The sequence below is a fragment of the Danio rerio genome, chromosome 9 (assembly GCF_049306965.1).
Source record: "Danio rerio strain Tuebingen ecotype United States chromosome 9, GRCz12tu, whole genome shotgun sequence".
Lineage (NCBI taxonomy): Eukaryota > Metazoa > Chordata > Actinopteri > Cypriniformes > Danionidae > Danio > Danio rerio.
This window is the reverse complement of record NC_133184.1, coordinates 25,591,336-25,604,896: the sequence shown is the minus strand read 5'-3', so window position 1 is coordinate 25,604,896 and position 13,561 is coordinate 25,591,336. Positions and strand designations below refer to the sequence as shown.

General features: G+C 42.8%; 1 protein-coding gene across 3 annotated transcripts in view; it reads left to right on the top strand.

Moving 5' to 3' along the window:
* The window catches only part of col6a3 (collagen, type VI, alpha 3), an 83,571-nt gene that overhangs the window by 12,190 nt on the left and 57,820 nt on the right, over positions 1-13,561 (top strand). For all 3 annotated transcript variants that reach the window (XM_073912685.1, XM_073912684.1, XM_073912683.1), the window contains 13 exons: positions 2,134-2,733; positions 2,866-3,456; positions 3,672-4,256; positions 4,358-5,533; positions 5,810-6,409; positions 6,643-7,242; positions 7,427-8,023; positions 8,417-9,016; positions 9,319-9,918; positions 10,184-10,783; positions 10,968-11,564; positions 11,958-12,557; positions 12,857-13,456. In XM_073912685.1, coding sequence (XP_073768786.1) covers positions 2,134-2,733; positions 2,866-3,456; positions 3,672-4,256; positions 4,358-5,533; positions 5,810-6,409; positions 6,643-7,242; positions 7,427-8,023; positions 8,417-9,016; positions 9,319-9,918; positions 10,184-10,783; positions 10,968-11,564; positions 11,958-12,557; positions 12,857-13,456 — 8,346 coding nt within the window. The remainder of the gene's footprint in view (positions 1-2,133; positions 2,734-2,865; positions 3,457-3,671; positions 4,257-4,357; positions 5,534-5,809; positions 6,410-6,642; positions 7,243-7,426; positions 8,024-8,416; positions 9,017-9,318; positions 9,919-10,183; positions 10,784-10,967; positions 11,565-11,957; positions 12,558-12,856; positions 13,457-13,561) is intronic.

The following is a 13,561-nucleotide window of genomic DNA, read 5'->3' as shown; positions in this document are numbered from 1 at the left end:
TTAACATCTCAGTTAAAGAATGGCAATTAATGGTCTTTGCACCTAAACATTCACTATTTATCTTTTGCTTTTATCAATCACTGAAATTTGTTGTTCCATTGGTTATTTTAACCATGGAAGATTTTCACTACCTGTGGAGATTTCTTTCAGTTTAAGCTCATGTCTGAGCCAATGATTTTTCAATCATTGTTGGCATTTCATCCTTGTTCTTTCCTATTTCTTTCCTACCTGGTTAATTACACTAATAATTAACCAGACACTCTCATAATGAATATAAGATGTTTCAAACATATATATTTTAAAAAATACAATACACACACATTGCAACATATTTAGTGGATTATGGGTTGTAAATATGTCTACATTCATTGTTAAGATTTTAATTTAAATTTTTTATAACAAAGGTGGGACGGTTCAGAAAACTTTAGGTTCAATATGATATCAAAGTTCTGTGGTCACAGTTTTCAAAATAAATCGGTAAAAGACATCCCCTATTGCAACACTTATATATCATTTAGAAATACCATGCATCAGCATAAAATGCATAGCCTTATATCCTACGGTATGTACAGTATTTGAAAAAAATCTACATAAGCTCATGAAAACCTATATACATTACTGGAGATTGCAAATTATGTAGTCTGAAGTGTGTATGGCTGCATTTCGTCCTTAAAACAAACACTATGGGGTGGTATGACGCTGTTCCTTTTCATGCTTACCAGCTGACCACTTACCTCCATATGGATGGCTTTCCCACTGTTACCAGTTTACCCAGTTAGCTCACCATGTACAGAGAGATTTGAGATCTCAAAAAGTGTACACAGCAGCCTCTTGTAGGTTCATGTAAACAGAAACTACACAAATTGTACCTCCTGGTATGTATTTGGCGCTCTCCAGGAATGTTTATAGCGGTACAAGTATTTTGTTATTGATTCTTGGTAATGATAGCATGTTAATTTTGGCTGCTGTCATTTTTTTCAAGTTCAATAATGTGTGGTTTCACTTTAGACTTGTATGCGGTATGTGGGCATTATGTTAAATGTATTTCACATATATGTTGAAGTGAAAGAACATGTTAAATAAAAGCACTTGTGAGATGAGAGATAGATTAGCACAAATGCTAGTATTGAGTTTTTAACAATAGTAACACATCAACAAACTGCTTCAGGTGTCTGCAATGCATCTGTGCTGAGTGAGTGGCTAAAGGCTGATTTATACTTCTGCGTCAAGCGAACACGTATGCTACGGCGCAGCCTACGCGTGGACGCATAGTCCTCGCTGTGGCTGTAGGCGTCGCTGACACGCACCTTTAAAAAACGTAACTACACATTGCAATGATGCATAACCCAAGCTTTTTGATTGGTCAGCTTGGTAGCGCTGATGAGTGTGGGCGGGACCAAGAACCGCACAAGTCCATTGGAGTGACTGTTTACAAGTGTCGAGTCCCGTGAAGGAGCTCTAGATGAAAAATTTTGTTTTGTGTTTACATTATGATTAAAGTTGTTGCAACTCTGCTGGTTCCTGCCTCACAATGAGGGAGTTTGAGGCACTTGTTCATTAAAAAAAGTTTTTAGAAATACATAACACCAGCGAAGAAACTCGACACACAGGAACATAAACCCCTAGTGCCAGCTAGCATTTCGGAAGTGTTATTGCAGAGCAACATAAAAAGTGTGCAGAAGTATGAATGCACAGCTACACGCGTTGCATGCGCCGAGAGTCATGCTGATCACCTAACAAAGAAGTATAAACCAACATTAAGGAAGAGGAGCAGAGAGAGAGAGAAAGAGAGAAAGATAGAGAGAGAGAGAGAGAGAGAGAGAGAGAGAGAGAGAGAGAGAGAGAGAGAGAGAGCACTGCAGTCACCAGGTATCCATACAATAGGATCACAAATTCAAGTCAGATACTAAAACAAAACAAAAAAGATGCGAACTAAACAATACACATGCTTACTGAACCATGACAACAGAAAACAAATTGTTTTTTAATATATATTTATGAACCGTCCCATCCATAGTAAATACTATTGAAAAGTATTTACTACTATTTACTATTTACCACGTTACATGTGGTATACAATATGTAGCTTGCTGGGGATGTCATTTTAATAAAGCCATTTAATTTTCACCCTAGTTGAATTGGATGCATCTCAAAGAGACATTGTCTTTATCCTGGATGGTTCTGATGACACCAGGGAAGCATTTAAACAAATGTGTCATTTTGTTCAAAGAGTGGTGGACAAACTTAATATTGGGCCAAACAGAGATAGAGTGTCTGTAGTCCAATACAGCAGAGAGCCACAGGTCCATTTTTACCTGAACACACATGCCACAAAACAAAAAGTTCTCAATTCAGTTGAGAGTCTGCAGCACCTGGGAGGAAATCTCCTCAACACAGGAAGAGCCCTTGAATATGCAAAAAACAACCTATTCGTGGCCCCTTCTGGGAGCAGACTCCTGGAAGGGGTTCCTCAGATTGTTGTGCTTGTGACTGGTGGAAGGTCTCAGGATGATGTTAGAACTCCAGCTGCAGCTTTGAAACGGGACCAAATTGTACCATTTAGCATTGGCAACCAAAATGCAGATGTCATTCAGCTCCAGGAAATCTCATATACTCCTGCTCATACCCTTATTGTTCCTCAATTTGATGCCCTTCAAACTATTGAGCAGAATCTTTTATCATATGTAAAAAGAGTTCCCCGTCAACCCAGAAGGCTTCCATCATCTACAACAGGTAAGGAGTGTTATTAACATTATGATTATGATGATTGTTTATCTATTTACTTTTGCATATGACTGATTTAAAGGTGTTATGGGTTAGTTACATAACTACATATACATCTCTCTCTATAAATATCTGCAACAGATGCTGGAAAGAGAGATGTTGTTTTTTTAATTGATGCCTCTGATGACACAAAGGAAAGATTCTCAGTAGTGAAAAAGTTTGTTCAGGCTCTGGTTGAGAAACTGAATGTGGCACCAAATAAAGATCGCATTTCAGTGGTCCAGTACAGTGATGACACAGCTTTTGATTTTCAATTAAATGCACATTCAACATTAGATGATGTTATAAGTCATGTGAAACGTCTAATCCATAAAGGAGGAAGGCTGCGTCACACCGGGGCAGCATTACAGTACATTAAGGACAACTTGTTTACTGCAGCTGCAGGGAGTAGACATTTGGAGGGTGTGCCACAGATTCTGATTGTGCTGAGTTCTGGAAGGTCTAATGATGACATACGTGGTCCAGTCAAAGCTTTGAAAGACATCGGTGTCATTACTTTAAGTATTGGTACTACAAATGCTGATACACTTGAGTTACAAGCATTGTCTCATCAACAAAACTACTTTTTCATCTCTGACTTTGGAAACATTCTTGATCTTCAGGAGAATATTTTAGCATTGGTAAAAGAAGTTTCTTACCAACACCTACCAACAGCGATTACTCAGGTTTCTGGTAAGGTACAATTCTTTCATTTTTTATTGTATGTGTGTACACCAGCCAATACTAGATGTGTCATGCAAATTATAGCACATAGAAGTATAGCATAATGAAGGGCATTGTACTTTCCAACATGATTAGTTTTGCCAAAACACATTATCTAAAAATGTAGAATGTGTTTTAAAGTCTTCCATAATGGCAAGTATTTTCCTCTGATTTCCTCATTGCAGAATCTGTCAAAAGGGATGTGGCATTTCTTATTGATGGTTCTGATGATTCGAAAATTGGTTTTGAGGCAATTCGCCGTTTTATTCAGATGGTTGTTGAGAGTCTAAATGTGGAGGAAGATCTCGATAGGGTGGCAGTTGTACAATACAGTCGAGATCCCACAGCAAATTTTTATCTCAGCTCATATTCAACCAAAAAGGAGGTACTAAATTCTATACGCTCTTTGAGGCACAAAAGTGGAAGGCCACTAAACACTGGAGCTGCCATGCTGTTCATTAAAGAAAGCATATTTACTCCTTCCTCTGGAAGCAGACGCCATCAGGGTGTACCCCAAATTCTGTATTTATTTAGTGGTGGCAGATCTGCAGATGATGTCAGAGTAATTTCACAGGATTTAAGAGAAAACAACATAAAAGTCTTTACAATTGGCACAAGAAATGCTGATACACTTGAGCTACAGACAATGTCTGTAACACCAGCCTATGCCTTTTCTGTTCCTGACTTCAACTCCATCAACAGCATTGCCCAAAGAGTTGTCTCTGTTTTAAGTGGTGATGAAATTCCTGAGACATATCCAACTCCTGAGGGTAAGAACTTTATTAACTGATGTTTCCTGAACTCATGTATCCTGAACATGTTGGCTTCTTTAGAAATGTTGTTTAAACATTCTCACTTTTATTTATTTTAGGCCAAGTTCTGGATGTAAAAAGAAATATTGTATTTCTTATTGATGGATCTGATGATGCTAGTGATAGATTCACAGCTATACGAGAATTTGTGGCCAGTTTGGTAGAGACATTTGATGTTGGCCAAGAAAAAGATCAAATTGCTGTTGTGCAGTTTAGTGATACTGCGGCAACAAGCTTTAACCTTAGTACACACTCATCAACTTTTGAGGTGGCAAATGCTATACGCAACCTCAAACCAAAAGGGGGACGACCACAATACATTGGTCAGGCACTACAATTTGTTAAAGATAAGATTTTTACCCCTAGAGTTGTAAGTCAGAAAATAGGCAGTGTAAGTCAAAATCTTGTACTTGTGGCTGGTGGCAGATCACAAGACACTCCTTTTGGTCCAGCTAATGAACTAAAGAGTATGGGAGTTACAATTTTTGCCATCGGGTCAAGGCTGGAAGATCAAATTGAAATGGAAGCCATTTCTACTCAGACAGATTATGCCTTGGCTGTTTCTGATTTTCATGACTTAGGAAATGTCCGTCAAATCCTCTTGGCAAAGCTAACAGGAATAAGAAATAAAGGAGAATCCCAAGTTGATGGCACAGGCACAGGATTTAAAAGGGATATTGCTTTTCTTGTGGATGGCTCAGACAGTATAAGAAGAGGATTTCCAGAAATACGTGAATTTCTCTACAATTTTATTTCAAATCTTAATGTGGGAATTGATAAAGATAGAATTGCATTAATTCAATATAGTAATGTTGCTGTCACAAATTTTTATTTAAATTCATTCTTAAGAAAAGAAGATGTATTAAATGCAGTAAAAGTGCTTAGCCATAAAGGTGGAAGACCCTTAAACACCGGATCTGCACTTCGATATGTAAAAGAAAATATTTTCATAAGTGCCTCGGGAAGCAGGCAAAAAGAAGGTATCCCTCAAATATTAATTCTGCTTACTGGTGGAAAATCGAGGGACAACATCTCTGAAGCAGCCTTTGCTCTTAAACAAAATGGTATATTAATATATGGAATTGGAGGACAGTACTCAGACTCTAATGAGTTACATAAAATATCTTCAGAAAACAATGTGCTCTCATTGAATGATTTCAGTGAATTACCAAAAATCCAAGCAGAGCTACTTGAAGCATTCAAATACAATTTAAATTACAACAAAAAACAAATTGGTAAGTGTAGTACAACTTTTGCATTACAATTAAGGAGACATTTTTATTTGAAAAGAATTATTGCTAAATTTTTAAGTTAAAATTTTATTTCATATAATCAGTTAAAAAATGACATCTGATTTCAATGAACTAACAATTAGGAAACTAGACAATGTAAACTTGTAAATAAAAATAATAATCATCCAATGCAAAACTTTTATTGCATTTTTCATGTCAAGACTGTGGAAAATAATGTATTGTTTTTGACAATTTCACTTCTCAAAATGTGATTCCTAGCTGAAGTAGATGGACTTAGAAGAGATGTTGTGTTCCTTCTGGATGGATCGGATGGAACTAGAAATGGATTCCCAGCAATGAAAGACTTTGTGCAAAAAATGGTGGAGAAATTGGCTGCTGCAGAGAACAGAGATCGCATTTCTGTTGTCCAATACAGCAGAGAACCAGAGGCCAATTTCTATCTAAACACATACACGACAAAGGAAGAAATTCTTGATGCTGTCAGGGGTCTGAGGCACAAAGGAGGCAGACCCCTTTACACAGGGGCAGCTCTCCAGTACGTCAAAGACAATGTCTTCACTGCTTCTTCTGGCAGCAGGCGGCTGGAGGGTGTGCCGCAGATACTGGTTTTGCTTAGCGGGGGCAAGTCATTTGACAGTGTCGATGCAGCAGCCTCCTCTCTGAAAGAGCTTGGCGTCTTGACTTTTGGAATAGGATCGAGAGGCTCTGATAGCAGAGAACTGCAGAGAATATCATATGAACCCAGTTATGCTCTGTCCGTGTCTGATTTCAGTGAGCTACCAAATGTCCAAGAGCAGCTGCTTGCCTCTGTACAGGTTACTTCAATTCCCGTCACCCCAACTTCAACGACTGTTACCGGTATGTGCCAAACAGAACTTTAAAATAGGCCCTGTCTTGCCTTTCTTCTTGATGTTCCTACTTTATTTATTCAAAAGAAAGATAGAGAGTGGAAAAGAGAAAGAGAGCAGTGGGTCCATTTCCCACAGCTTAGACAGTTAATGTGGCGATGAACTGATTTGGCATTCGTAAGGTTTAGATCACTTATTGTCATAACTTTTTTGTTAATGATGTTGTTTTTCCCTCCCTCTCAGCTGAATACAGCACACCCAGAAAAGATGTAGTGTTTCTGCTGGACGGTTCAGATGGCACTAGGAGTTCTTTCCCAGCTATGCGGGACTTTGTGCAAAGAGTAGTGGAGAAATTCAACATTGAGGCAAACAGAGACCGCGTTTCTGTTGTGCAGTACAGTAGAGACGCTGAGGTCCATTTCTATCTGAATAGCTACACGAAAAAGGAAGACATTCTTGACCGCGTCACAGGTCTGAGACACAAAGGAGGCCGTCCCCTCTACACAGGGGCAGCTCTCCAGTACGTCAGAGACAATGTCTTTACTGCTTCTTCTGGCAGCAGACGGCTGGAGGGTGTGCCACAGATTCTGATCCTGCTTAGCGGGGGAAGGTCATTTGACAGCGTTGATGCAGCAGCATCCTCTCTGAAAGAGCTCGGTGTCTTGACCTTGGGAATAGGATCGAGGGGCTCTGATAGCAGAGAACTGCAGAGAATATCATACGAAGCCAATTATGCTCTGTCCGTGGCCGACTTCAGTGAGCTTCCAAATGTCCAAGAGCAGCTGTTGGCCTCTGTCCAGACGGTTGCAATGTCCGGCACTCCAACTTCCCCAACTCTCACTGGTATGTGCATGATAGAACTTCACGAGAGCTGGCTCAACGCCCGTGCCTCGTTACTCATCGCAATAATTAATTGTGTGCAGCGGGACCATTACTCACAACTTACATTGTCAATGAGGTGGTGATGTGACATTCTAAAGATGTTTTAAAATTTCTTACTGTTAATGACGCTGTCCTCTTTTCCTAGCTGATGACACCATTCCCAGAAAGGATGTAGTGTTTCTGCTGGACGGCTCTGATGGCACTAGGAATACTTTCCCAGCCATGCGTGCATTTGTGCAGAGATTAGTTGAGCAATTCAACGTAGAGGCAAACAGAGATCGCATTTCTGTGGTGCAGTACAGTAGAGATGCTGAGGTCAATTTCTACCTGAATACCTACACAGCAAAAGCAGACGTCTTGAACACGGTCAGAGGTCTGAGGCATAGAGGAGGGAGACCCCTCAACACGGGGGCAGCTCTCCAGTACGTGCGGGACAGTGTCTTCACTGCCTCTGCCGGGAGTAGAAAGCAAGAGGGTGTCCCTCAGGTTCTTATCCTCCTCAGTGGAGGACGCTCAAACGACAACGTAGATACACCTGCCTCTGCCCTGAAAGAGAGCGGGGTCTTGATCTTGGGCATCGGCACTAGAAATTCAAGCAGAGAGGTCCAGAGAATTACCAATGACCCTGCCTATGCACAATCGCTCAATGATTTCTCTGACCTTCCCGGTGTCCAGCAGCAGTTTTACAGCTCCCTAAACAATGTGCTTGTTCAAGTTAAGCCGATGACACCTACTGTGGCAGGTAAGACAGAATTTGCACACGCTTTATGTTAAAATTAGCCAAGCAAGCCGTGGGTTGAAACTCCTAGCAGCGTTTGCCTGTGTTAAAAGTGTTTGTATACTAGGTTGTTTACTTTAGGCATAGCTTCTGCTGAAAATCTCCTTCCAGTGTAGGTCTTTTTTGGTCATGGCGGCTTCAGTGCATCAAGGCAGGTTTACCCTGACCAAAATGTGAGTTTACTTTGGAAGACGGTAATAACATTTGACCATCAGACTGGCCGCAAAATAGCTGAAAGAATGGGGGAGTTGTTACCTCTGTTGTACCTGCAGACTAGAGGGCACAAACGCCTGCTGTACACCCAGTAAGGGATGACCAGTGCTCACATGACTTTGTGTTCCATTTCATTACCCATAGCTGAGCCCAGGATGGCTAGGAGGGATGTAGTGTTTCTGCTGGATGGTTCAGATGGCACGAGGAGCTCTTTCTCTGCAATGCGAGACTTTGTTGAAAGGATGGTGGAAAGACTGAACGTGTCTGAGAACAGAGACCGTGTCTCTGTGGTCCAGTACAGCAGAGATCCAGAGGCTCATTTCTATCTGAACACATACTCAAGAAAAGAGGACGCTCTTGACACGATCAGGGGTCTGAGGCACAAAGGAGGGAGACCCCTCAACACGGGGGCAGCTCTGCAGTACTTGAGAGACAATGTCTTCACTGCCTCCTCTGGAAGTAGACGTGTAGAAGGTGTTCCTCAGTTGCTGATTCTGCTGAGTGGCGCAAGGTCATTTGATAATGTTGACACGCCAGCCTCATCCCTAAAGGAGCTGGGAGTGCTTATCTTTGCGATTGGGTCAAGGAGCTCAGACAGCCAGGAACTCCAGAGAATCTCCCAAGAGCCTAGCTATGCACTCTCAGTGAGTGACTTCACTGACCTTCCCAGTGTCCAACAGCAGCTTTTTACCAACATTAACAAGGTCTTTGTAGCGGGCGTACCTACCACTTCCACAACCATAGGTAAGAAAAAGCCAAAGTGGCTTCCAGTAGTTTCCAATCACTTTTTATTAGTCGCAACGACATGTGCTTTGCTGTTCCCGTATCGCTAATGAGTTGTTGAACAGGTCAAAATTTTGTGACCCCTAAAACGCAATGAGAGGTGATGTGATAGGCAAAAGAAGAAGAAGAAAAAAAAGCATGATCAGTGACAAAGCACCAAGACTGCAACTTATTATTATATTAATATGATTATTGTTCTTATTTATTGATATTGCATCTCCTTAAAATAGTTCCCATCTGACTCATTAATCTTTGTTTCTAAGCTGAGGGCCGTAGACAGAGAAGAGATGTTGTGTTCCTTCTGGATGGATCGGATGGAACTAGGAATGGATTCCCAGCAATGAAAGACTTTGTGCAAAGAATGGTGGAGAAATTGGATGTTGCCGAGAACAGAGATCGCATTTCTGTTGTCCAATACAGCAGAGAACCAGAGGCCAATTTCTATCTAAACACATACACGACAAAGGAAGAAATTGTTGATGCTGTCAGGGGTCTGAGGCACAAGGGAGGCAGACCCCTTTACACGGGGGAAGCTCTCCAGTACGTCAGAGACAATGTCTTCACTGCTTCTTCTGGCAGCAGGCGGCTGGAGGGTGTGCCGCAGATACTGGTTTTGCTTAGCGGGGGCAGGTCATTTGACAGTGTCGATGCAGCAGCCTCCTCTCTGAAAGAGCTTGGCGTCTTGACTTTTGGAATAGGATCGAGAGGCTCTGATAGCAGAGAACTGCAGAGAATATCATATGAACCCAGTTATGCTCTGTCCGTGTCTGATTTCAGTGAGCTACCAAATGTCCAAGAGCAGCTGCTTGCCTCTGTACAGGTTACTTCAATTCCCGTCACCCCAACTTCACCGACTGTTACCGGTATGTGCAAAGCAGAACTTTAAAATAGGCCCTGTCTTGCCTTTCTTCTTGATGTTCCTACTTTATTTATTCAAAAGAAACATAGAGAGCGAGAAAGAGAGAGAGAGAGAGAGAGAGAGAGAGAGAGAGAGAGAGAGAGCAGTGGGTCCATTTCCCACAGCTTAGACAGTTAATGTGGCGATGAACTGATTTGGCATTCGTAAGGTTTAGATCACTTATTGTCATAACTTTTTTGTTAATGATGTTGTTTTTCCCTCCCTCTCAGCTGAATACAGCACACCCAGAAAAGATGTAGTGTTTCTGCTGGACGGTTCAGATGGCACTAGGAGTTCTTTCCCAGCTATGCGGGACTTTGTGCAAAGAGTAGTGGAGAAATTCAACATTGAGGCAAACAGAGACCGCGTTTCTGTTGTGCAGTACAGTAGAGACGCTGAGGTCCATTTCTATCTGAATAGCTACACGAAAAAGGAAGACATTCTTGACCGCGTCACAGGTCTGAGACACAAAGGAGGCCGTCCCCTCTACACAGGGGCAGCTCTCCAGTACGTCAGAGACAATGTCTTTACTGCTTCTTCTGGCAGCAGACGGCTGGAGGGTGTGCCACAGATTCTGATCCTGCTTAGCGGGGGAAGGTCATTTGACAGCGTTGATGCAGCAGCATCCTCTCTGAAAGAGCTTGGTGTCTTGACCTTGGGAATAGGATCGAGGGGCTCTGATAGCAGAGACCTGCAGAGAATATCATACGAAGCCAATTATGCTCTGTCCGTGGCCGACTTCAGTGAGCTTCCAAATGTCCAAGAGCAGCTGTTGGCCTCTGTCCAGACGGTTGCAATGTCCGGCACTCCAACTTCCCCAACTCTCACTGGTATGTGCATGATAGAACTTCACGAGAGCTGGCTCAACGCCCGTGCCTCGTTACTCATCGCAATAATTAATTGTGTGCAGCGGGACCATTACTCACAACTTACATTGTCAATGAGGTGGTGATGTGACATTCTAAAGATGTTTTAAAATTTCTTACTGTTAATGACGCTGTCCTCTTTTCCTAGCTGATGACACCATTCCCAGAAAGGATGTAGTGTTTCTGCTGGACGGCTCTGATGGCACTAGGAATACTTTCCCAGCCATGCGTGCATTTGTGCAGAGATTAGTTGAGCAATTCAACGTAGAGGCAAACAGAGATCGCATTTCTGTGGTGCAGTACAGTAGAGATGCTGAGGTCAATTTCTACCTGAATACCTACACAGCAAAAGCAGACGTCTTGAACACGGTCAGAGGTCTGAGGCATAGAGGAGGGAGACCCCTCAACACGGGGGCAGCTCTCCAGTACGTGCGGGACAGTGTCTTCACTGCCTCTGCCGGGAGTAGAAAGCAAGAGGGTGTCCCTCAGGTTCTTATCCTCCTCAGTGGAGGACGCTCAAACGACAACGTAGATACACCTGCCTCTGCCCTGAAAGAGAGCGGGGTCTTGATCTTGGGCATCGGCACTAGAAATTCAAGCAGAGAGGTCCAGAGAATTACCAATGACCCTGCCTATGCACAATCGCTCAATGATTTCTCTGACCTTCCCGGTGTCCAGCAGCAGTTTTACAGCTCCCTAAACAATGTGCTTGTTCAAGTTAAGCCGATGACACCTACTGTGGCAGGTAAGACAGAATTTGCACACGGTTTATGTTAAAATTAGCCAAGCAAGCCATGGGTTGAAACTCCTAGCAGCGTTTGCCTGTGTTAAAAGTGTTTGTATACTAGGTTGTTTACTTTAGGCATAGCTTCTGCTGAAAATCTCCTTCCAGTGTAGGTCTTTTTTGGTCATGGCGGCTTCAGTGCATCAAGGCAGGTTTACCCTGACCAAAATGTGAGTTTACTTTGGAAGACGGTAATAACATTTGACCATCAGACTGGCCGCAAAATAGCTGAAAGAATGGGGGAGTTGTTACCTCTGTTGTACCTGCAGACTAGAGGGCACAAACGCCTGCTGTACACCCAGTAAGGGATGACCAGTGCTCACATGACTTTGTGTTCCATTTCATTACCCATAGCTGAGCCCAGGATGGCTAGGAGGGATGTAGTGTTTCTGCTGGATGGTTCAGATGGCACGAGGAGCTCTTTCTCTGCAATGCGAGACTTTGTTGAAAGGATGGTGGAAAGACTGAACGTGTCTGAGAACAGAGACCGTGTCTCTGTGGTCCAGTACAGCAGAGATCCAGAGGCTCATTTCTATCTGAACACATACTCAAGAAAAGAGGACGCTCTTGACACGATCAGGGGTCTGAGGCACAAAGGAGGGAGACCCCTCAACACGGGGGCAGCTCTGCAGTACTTGAGAGACAATGTCTTCACTGCCTCCTCTGGAAGTAGACGTGTAGAAGGTGTTCCTCAGTTGCTGATTCTGCTGAGTGGCGCAAGGTCATTTGATAATGTTGACACGCCAGCCTCATCCCTAAAGGAGCTGGGAGTGCTTATCTTTGTGATTGGGTCAAGGAGCTCAGACAGCCAGGAACTCCAGAGAATCTCCCAAGAGCCTAGCTATGCACTCTCAGTGAGTGACTTCACTGACCTTCCCAGTGTCCAACAGCAGCTTTTTACCAACATTAACAAGGTCTTTGTAGCGGGCGTACCTACCACTTCCACAACCATAGGTAAGAAAAAGCCAAAGTGGCTTCCAGTAGTTTCCAATCACTTTTTATTAGTCGCAACGACATGTGCTTTGCTGTTCCCGTATCGCTAATGAGTTGTTGAACAGGTCAAAATTTTGTGACCCTTAAAACGCAATGAGAGGTGATGTGATAGGGAAAAGAAGAAGAAAAAAAAGCATGATCAGTGACAAAGCACCAAGACTGCAACTTATTATTATATTAATATGATTATTGTTCTTATTTATTGATATTGCATCTCCTTAAAATAGTTCCCATCTGACTCATGAATCTTTGTTTCTAAGCTGAGGGCCGTAGACAGAGAAGAGATGTTGTGTTCCTTCTGGATGGATCGGATGGAACTAGGAATGGATTCCCAGCAATGAAAGACTTTGTGCAAAGAATGGTGGAGAAATTGGATGTTGCCGAGAACAGAGATCGCATTTCTGTTGTCCAATACAGCAGAGAACCAGAGGCCAATTTCTATCTAAACACATACACGACAAACGAAGAAATTGTTGATGCTGTCAGGGGTCTGAGGCACAAGGGAGGCAGACCCCTTTACACGGGGGAAGCTCTCCAGTACGTCAGAGACAATGTCTTCACTGCTTCTTCTGGCAGCAGGCGGCTGGAGGGTGTGCCGCAGATACTGGTTTTGCTTAGCGGGGGCAGGTCATTTGACAGTGTCGATGCAGCAGCCTCCTCTCTGAAAGAGCTTGGCGTCTTGACTTTTGGAATAGGATCGAGAGGCTCTGATAGCAGAGAACTGCAGAGAATATCATATGAACCCAGTTATGCTCTGTCCGTGTCTGATTTCAGTGAGCTACCAAATGTCCAAGAGCAGCTGCTTGCCTCTGTACAGGTTACTTCAATTCCCGTCACCCCAACTTCACCGACTGTTACCGGTATGTGCAAAGCAGAACTTTAAAATAGGCCCTGTCTTGCCTTTCTTCTTGATGTTCCTACTTTATTTATTCAAAAAAAACATAGAGAGCGAGAAAGAGAGAGAG